At 44.3% G+C, this 8896-nt stretch overlaps 1 protein-coding gene across 2 annotated transcripts in view; it reads right to left on the reverse strand.

Annotated features, from left to right (window-relative positions):
• bmper (BMP binding endothelial regulator) overlaps positions 1 to 5721 on the reverse strand; it is a 32588-nt gene extending 26867 nt beyond the window's left edge. Inside the window, exon 1 of one of the 2 annotated variants that reach the window (XM_087134765.1) lies at positions 4187 to 5721. In XM_087134765.1, coding sequence (XP_086990891.1) covers positions 4187 to 4292 — 106 coding nt within the window. In that variant the 5' untranslated portion in view covers positions 4293 to 5721. The remainder of the gene's footprint in view (positions 1 to 4186) is intronic. The other variant, XM_022256476.2, reaches the window with a different exon arrangement.
• Positions 5722 to 8896: the final 3175 nt, after the last annotated feature.

An 8896-nucleotide genomic window follows, 5' to 3' on the forward strand; every position in this document is an offset into this window, starting at 1 on the left:
CGTCGTCAAGAAGCGCATCGAAATAGACTTGTACAAGTCAGTTGATCAGCATCGACTCGCGTTGCGCCACACATATTTGCACGTTTCACAGAGAATACCATAAGCTCGCGTGTGGGACCATGAAACAGCTCCTCAAAGTACAGGAGTAAGGTTAAAAAAAAACATAAAAGGTAAAATGACAAAAATGGCGTGGCTTTCTACAGGTCGGTAACGGTTTGTGTGGAGGTACAAGTGTAAAGTTGAAAACCGATTTCAGGCGCAACACTGCTCAGGGACAACGGACGACCATAGGAGGATTGGGAAAACTGGCACACTTGTATTCTGACCATCACCTGTTCGGTATTCAAGGCATGCGATGTTACAATCGTACAGTTCAGGTTAAACTGCTAAATTCAGGATGCTTAGCAAGCGACGCATCCATGGATTAACTTGTCGATGTTGAGAAATCTTCTTCTAGCACGGGAGTCAGTGACACGTGTTCCTCGCGTGATAAAGGTTCCGTTGACATAAATAATTTAAAACACCCTGACCTTCTGTTTTTCGACTAGAAGACTTTTGGTCTCTTAAAGTTCCATCAAGAATGACTCTTCTGAGCATTTACCGCTGAGAGAAAACAAATAACTCGTAATGGTCGAAAGCGAAATAATAAATATATCCCCTTCCTCGGTAGGATGAGAGTGGAATTGATGACTCAAGTGTATTATAAATCAGTCACAGGCACCAAGGTCAATGTTCCATGAAACATTTGTCCACACTTGTCAGGGAGCAAATGCCGGAATGGCATTAGGCAACTATCGACCGGCTACCTTCTCTGTTCTTGACATAAACGAAATCATACCTTCTCAATGCAGCCTCATTCGACTAATAGGGACCCCTTTCCAAATTGAATTTTTCAAGCAGCACAGTTACATCATTCTCTGGATGAGCACGGCTCGAAACAACCCCTTAGTAATGCTCATGTACAGTGCGGAATGAGAATGAGACGTAAAGCAATAATGGCTACGGCTGTGGATCCTCATACTACTCTTCAGATTCAAGTTCCTCTTGAATGTGTTATCGCGTATTTTGAGTCAAGCAGAGGCTGTAAACATGGTTGTAGCAAAGACCAAGTTCCTCGATGGTTAGTTGAAGTTACTATTACACTAATAGTAAAGCAAGGCAAGGTCCAATACATATGGATAGCCTATGCAGTGTATACAACATTCACTTGAATAACAGGAAGCAGGATCAATTAACGGTTGGCATAATGTTAACAAATACAAGTAATGCTAATTAGGCAATGTGTTAAATTTGTGGTCAGCTTAACAAAAAATCTGCCTAGTCTTGGCAAAGTGCTAATAAAAAAAAAAAAGATTCTCATCTGTTTGAACGCCCGAGCGTGTTGATTCTGAGGCTATTAACACGTGCTTGCTATTTAATACTAAGGACCTCTTTTACCACATCGACCCGCTTTTTCTCAACACTATAGGTGGTAGAAAGTCCGCGACAGCATGAAGCCTTTTCAACTAATTCCGGTTAGGACGTGAATGCGGTATCGTCGCAGGCTAATCCCAGCCACCGTGCAAACAAAACGTGCGCAACTGTGTGACTCCCTTTTGTAAAGAACAAGAGAACCACTTAATATTGAGGTCCAACACCCCCCCTCCCAGCCCGGAATGAAAAAAAAACTGCAGTTTTAGACCCCCCATTACAATCAGGCATTATCAACAGCGTTTCCTGGGTAATAGACGGTAAAGCGTTCTGGGTGCCAGACTTTTGAGCGACTTTGCGTTGTCCCAAGTAATAAGAACACCGAGACTACAATATCCGGAGTCCTATCTCTATGGTTCAACCAACGGCGGGAAAGCAATTGGCCACACATCCTTCAGTAACGCAGTGGGGATAAGCAGGATAGATATGAAACAGTTACTGTGCAGACATGCGAGGAGTTTTCCAAAGGCACGTGTTTTCTTCCTCCGTGCGTGCACTGACCCAGAGGCACGTTCTGCTCACCACAAATGTCCCGAACTATTTCCGATTGTACGGAAGCCATGATGGCCATACTTGCGCATACTTGAAAACGTGATGTGATTGACGTAGCATATCACATTGAACTGCGCTGGGTGGTCATGGAAGGTGTTGAATTCGCGACAAAATGTGTTCCACTGGCTTCATGGGATCGTCACAGAACAGCGTTTATTATTAAGCTAGTTTGACGCAGACGAGCAGGGTCCCCCTTTGGCGAGTTTTCGTTTTCATACCATTCTCAGAGATAGGAATTTTCTACCTTTTGTAGTCGGTAAACAACACTCTGTGCAGGAGAATTATTTTGTTCAAGAAAGAATAATCCGGCAACCGACGCAAGCACTTTAAATTCACTGGACATAAATCTGGCTGTAGACAAAACAATTGCGTCCCCTTACTCTAACTTACTGTATTAATTTAACAAAGCAAGCCTTGGCCAATGTTGCAAGTGCAACAAGGGACTGTCAATGATCGCTTTCTGTTCCGGAAAATGGGGATAATTAAATGAAGCTTATTCGGGTCACACACCTTCCAAAATATCCTTAATTTACTCTAAACAAACACGGACCCTGGAAAGTAAAGTTGTTCAGTCATTTGGGCTTATCGCGAACACACAAAGCAGAAAAAAATGACCGTCTAAAAGTGAACAATCGTCGATAGGAAATACACGAGCGACACGATGTCGTCCTCGCTAGATGGAGGAGCCGCGCACGTTCGTGTATACTACCGAGATCAAATCAGATCTCGAGAAAGGAATTGACCGTTGCCCGCCGATGAAGAGCTGGCTACTTCAGTGAACAAACCGAATACACTGTTCCTCGTTGTGATCAAACACGGGGGTGATATGACCCCTTGTTTGCATTGCCTTTACTCCCCGGCCATGCGATCGGCCCTGCGTGGCGCTACACTTACAGAGCAAACGCATGTATAATATTCGCACCGACACGGTTAAAGGAGATACCTGACACATGCAAGAAGGAAATCGTGAATTTTGCGCTTGGATATTAGAACAGTGCACGTTAAAGCAAGTCATGCTGCTTTCAATGCATAATTACTGTCGCGAGTTACGTAAATAAATTTAGTTAGTTTCTTGTAAGAACTGCTTCCAATGATTATCACGAACACCGGTCGTAAATAATTGTGTTTGGTTAAGGCTATCGTTTCCCTTATAAGAATGGCTACAATTCATGCCTAGGGCCGTTATTGGCAAAAATGGGACCAGAGGTACTGGCGGAAAACTGATGGCAGCCGACAATTGAAAAATTTATCACCACTCCATAAAAACGTCCAATCTGATTAGCAATAACGACGGAGACAGAGTGGGTCAGTCGAGGGGCGGGGGGCTGGCGCTCTGCGTTGTGAACCAGGCCAGACATGCTGGCCTCGCCAGCTTGTCGTAAACCGGGTGAAAATGTGCCTTTAATTGACAAGTCACGACGCGGTACCCGGCGCAGAGGCGCTACGGCCTGGACAGCCCGACAATAGTCGATGATTAGGAGGCAGATAACTGTCACCAAACTGAAGTACAGACTCGTCACCCTGGTGGTGTCGCACAACGCACTGTTTCTCCCCTTTATTCTCCGGCTCTCGGCGGCGCGTTCTGTTGTGTACACGCACACACACCGGAGTTTGGTAATCTAGTTTGTGGATTGTGATAAACTTCCACAAAGTCTTTTTTATGGATCAGGTGAATCATATCAGCTCTGGCTGGGAAATGGACTTATTTTCTAAGTTGCTTCGGAAGAGGTAATGACTGTTTTGTATGTTGAATGATGCTGCCGGGAAATAAGTGGAAAAAACTGGGTGCAGGATGTACACAAGAAGAAGAAAATGGCCCACCCATGAAGAAAGTGGCCAACATGATTATTTTGCAGGCTGATATGTTATGCGCAAAACTGTTTGATTGTCATCAGCAGCAATTACACTACATTATTTAATAGTTCCGTCGTGGCCTCATCACTGCTCATAACAGTTATGCTTATGTCATTTAAATACATATATCAAACCTAGGGCTAGAAAGAAAACACGGAAGTTTTACATGAAACAAACACAGCGGAACGGTTTTTTCTTCAGCCCGTCCCGTCGTGTCTGTAAGAATCGAAACAACAATTCAGGAAATCAATGCCGATGATTAATTACGACCTGATAACGGTTTTAAAATAAGAGTCATGACTGTACTTACCGATAAGCTGTCCGCAAGCCTCGTTGACGGTCCACCACAAAAACAGAACAAGTTGGGCGAGAGAAGCAAGTTCACGGCTGTTCAATCTCTCTCTTCTTCGCATCATTTTGGGGGGCTTTTCCTGTCAATTCCCACACGTCACAACCATGAAACAGTTCACACGTCACAAGTCGGAATGGGCATATTTAGATCAGGGCTCAACCACGTACACTCAACCTGCTGCACGTGCCTTGGTAAATAACGACGGTGGTACACCTCACATGTCAAAACAAATCTACAAGCCAGTTTGTCATCCACCAGAGTTGGTAGAAAAGGGCTTGGTCCCACTAATTTTTTCCCTAGGTGAACAGTTAGACCAGCAGTGTTGTCATACTTGTCCTATCTTTTTCCTAGCTGAATTGTCTGAGGTGTCAAGGGAAACACCTCAGTAGACGAGCCAGGGGCGTAGCTATACAGTGCGCGCACGGCTCCGCTGACTCGCGGTGAGTCTCCAACAAGGCTTCAACGCACGACCGCGTGGCGTCAGTCAATAGTAGAGGTCGCCGGTGTGTCAGGATATCGTGTAAGCCCACCGCACTCCGCCAGCAACTTGAGTTAATGGGGCACAGGGAGCCCTATCTCTTTCATTCATGCACGTGGTTCTCGAGGTATGTTGTACCACCGGGACACGGTAATGACGCGCTCCACTCGTGACGTACATGTACATGTACCTGTGCCGTGACGACGGTGTGGACTACAATAGCCCTGAACGCAGACAGGCTCAGGTTCACACGAAAAAAAAGTGTTCTCTAAGCCCAGAAAATCAGATGGGGGCTTACAATTTTACCATCCGTGAGTCGCACCGAGATCCTCCTCGACTGATCATCTGAGAAACTAACCCAGGTGCTATCTCGTTTTATACGAAGTGACCCGTGTGTGGGGGACACTTTTTTGCTATTTACCACGTGCATCAAATCAATCCCAAGGCAAGTTACTCCACAAGCTGGGAAACGACCGTACCACAGTTGGCGTCCGCCGGTAACCTCTTCAGATAACTCTTGGGAGTGAGCACGCAATGAGACATGCAGGTAGCAGCGCTCCACGCACACTGGTCGCGTGGAGCAGTTTCATTCACAAAGTGTTGACCGCAGTGGTCCGTTCTGCCCCTTACGTAGTGTTGTCAATCATGGGATCAGCCCAATCCCTAGCCCGCATTATCATTCGCCCGTAGTACTGGGCATATACATGTATAAATACATTGTACAATATGATACACATATCCCAGGATAGTGAGGCGGGGTTTCAAGCTATCTGATAAGGTACATGTAACGGCCATTCGGTCGATATTCGTGTTGGTTTCAGTTGACCGATGTATTATTCTCAGTGTTCTGGCATTTTTTTTCGCCGGAGGAATCAATGTTGATTCAGCATATAAATTCAAATGTGTGGTTCAGAAGTACAATTCAACGCTGCACTGGAGCTGTGCGAGGCAACCCGAGAATTTCCTGAAAGCAAGAACTAAGAAATCGTTACCTTCTTGAATTTCTCAGTCTGTCCGCCTTTTCGACGTCGATTGCGGAAAAGACTTGATTGAACGGCATCGACTGGAGCGTTTGCACGGCTACACTGTTTGACAAGCAACTACTGAACCCCTCCGACCCCCTTTAATACTGCTACCATCGTCACTGACGACAGTGATGGGCTGTTGAGCTTCTCGCTGCGCCGTCGTCAAGAGGACGCCAAGAAATTGTAGAAAATAAACCGGCCCCTCCAAGTTTGGAGTTTAGGAGGGGGTCTAAGCGAGTTTGGGTGGGGGATTACAGGACGGCGGTTATGCCAAATACCTCGGTAGTCTTCCTTTAGAAATGATATCTTATCAAGCATACCATAGAGTTAAGCCAGATCAAAGCATGTAAACATGGTCTGTTTATTTCAAGCACACAGGGGATTTTTTCCCCGTTTGAACAAGGAAGCGTACAGCAAAGAAGAAGTATGCTATTGTTAAGTGCTTCTTTTTTATTTCTTTTTTGCTTTCAGTTATGAAACTGCATAATAGTCCAGCCATAGGAAACATTTTGGGATTTTTTGTCTATTCCTCGATGATCGATAGCCATGTTGAAACTGCAGGCCTCCAGGTCGTTGACTGTTTCTGCTTCGTCAAATGTTTACGGTGGAAGTCGTGTGACAAAAACGACCCAGCTCTTGACTTCTAAACTGTATAAATTGACTCTGGGCTTTTACATGTTTTGAAGGGATTTACCTTGCGATAACAGCAGCGTCCAATGCTGTGCGTCAGGGAGTTTGTGCGTGATTTACGGCCCAGTACAGTCGTCAGTGGTGTCTGTAAGGTCAGGGCTCGGCATTTTGTTGTGACACGTGCTCATAATTGCGTGCACAGTGCCAACCTCGAGTTCAGCGCTGAACCCGTTCCGGCTGAATAAAGATACTCGTTTGCGTGAGATGTGGATGTGAGATCGGCTGAAGGGATGAAAGACCCAAACTCGAATACTCCCGTCAGGTTTGAAATAACTGAACAACTGCATGCCGAGAGCCAGCCGAGGGCCATTTTCCAATACTCAACTTCGGCTCCGTCTCAGGCTTCAACTGTTTTTTTTTAACTAGCTGACATTTAAGCTGTAAGCGCAGTAATTACTCTAATAGTGCCACAAAACATCAAATGAGATGCAAGAGAGCCAGAAATTACAGTAATCCAATTTAATTTAAACGCTTCAGGCCCACAATCGGGGACTGGTTTTGGGAACGAAGCCTGAGACGGAGCCCAAGTCGAGTATTGGAAAAGGGCCGAGGTTTGATACATCCTGTGCTTGTGTCTTGTCTCCTCAGTATAAAATGAATTAAAAATATTTCTAGTATGAATGGTGAACACTTGAACAAGTTGAGAGTGCCAATGCCGATATCCATAATATCCTTGGAAATAAAACGACACAGCACAGTAGCCGGAAGGTGTCATTTGAACGGCTGGCGGCCCGAGAGGGCTCCACAATGATCGTGAAGAGTCAGACCTTGACTCAACCTTGCTTTTTAAATAAAGTATGACACAATGTCAGAGGCCAGTCTATTTTTGAATGCAGCGCATGCGTATTCGTGAATTTTCAGAAAACAGTCATTAAAAGTTGCGCAGTTGTGTCAGGAAGTACCAAAACGAGAAAAGGGTTGAAATTTGTCGTGTGACGTGATGAAATCAGAGAGAAGGGTAATTTATATACACCGTATCTTCGCATACATTAATGACAATATTTATAAGTTTTGCTAATAGAAATTGGGCATTTTCGGGATCATGTATAATTTTCAATCTCCCTGGCTTGGTCTCTTGACAATGGCGGATACTTGACCAACGATATTGCCCATTAGAACCTTTTGTTCTGGAAACCAGACTCCACTCAGGCAGACAGCTCTTCTTACTTCCTTGCTTGTTCTAGCTCCATATAAACTTATTGACGAAATCTTCCGGTCATCGTTTGTCCGTAAATGTTCCGTTCGGCTTTCTTCGTTTGTTCGCTTATATTTTTGTTCGATTGTTTGTCAATGCTTAGCGATTTCATTTTTCCTATGTGTTTGCGTACTTTTTTTCTTTTATCTGTTGTTTATTTTCCTGCTGTGGACCTCTGTGTAGGCCTATTCACACTCCCGAGTGGTGTTGCGTTTAATTCTGTTGTCTGTCCGACGGTCGTGATTAATTGTATCATTGTGTTTTTTTCACATTCGCTTATCTATATCAATATTTATTATAAGTTCACAAGCATCGGCAAATAATTTAGTTCCACAAGTCCAGTAAAGTGAATAATTCTGACCATTAATAAACACAGACAAAGACAAATACACTTGCATCAGTTTTAAGTTGAACGGTTGAAAAAATGAAAAGAATTCCTTTTATCTTATTCAGATGAAAGTAACAGCGGTTTGCAATCATAGCGAATTGTGACTTTTACTTCATGTGTACGGCGCAGTGTGGCCCGTCGTGACACGTATCGAGATGAAGCTCACTTCCCTGGCGGGCATCTCGCAAGTTCAAGCCGCAGAAATCGGAAACAAAAACCGCAGCTCTTTAATTTTACCCATCGAAGCGATAAAAAGACACCTTCGGGTCAGTCCAGATTTTCCCTTGGATGAGACTCGGTGCTCATTAAATTTCATGAGACGCGATACCAGAAGCTGATTGCGATAGTACTAGCATTCACATGTGGAGCTCTTATGAAAATCATTGACTCTTACAATCGAAGGCTGAGTGAAAGTCGTTGAGGATTAACTCCTTTATGGTTGCATCTGCATCATGTCAACAAACGAAGAGAGCAACATCTGCAAATAATTTTTTTCAAGGAAACCGAAACTTTGTTGTGGACATAACTCGGATTTTCCCGCCTTTTCATCTCATCGTCTGCTCACACTTTGCAACAACAGAAGCAGCAGTCCGATGGGATATTGAAATCTGTCTGCTGTGATTGCGCTGCATGATTTTTAGAGGCTTGCTGTCACAAGCGTGGAATTATACATTTATATGTACTGTGCTGACGATATCGTGCAGAAAAAACTGACGGCGCACCTGTGAAGTGATGGGATACAAATTTGCTATATTTGACATTTTATTCAGGAGTTCCATTCCGCCTCATGGGGCACGTTTTCAGTGCGCTTGATGTAGAGTTATAATGACTCAAGTCACAACTGTCATGCGTTTTTAGCGTCAAAGGTAAGATGTGGTGTGACTTTCCCAGG

This window comes from Acanthaster planci, linkage group LG03 (genome assembly GCF_054643075.1).
Source record: "Acanthaster planci isolate LZ-2023a linkage group LG03, COTS_SCS, whole genome shotgun sequence".
Classification (NCBI taxonomy): Eukaryota; Metazoa; Echinodermata; class Asteroidea; order Valvatida; family Acanthasteridae; genus Acanthaster; species Acanthaster planci.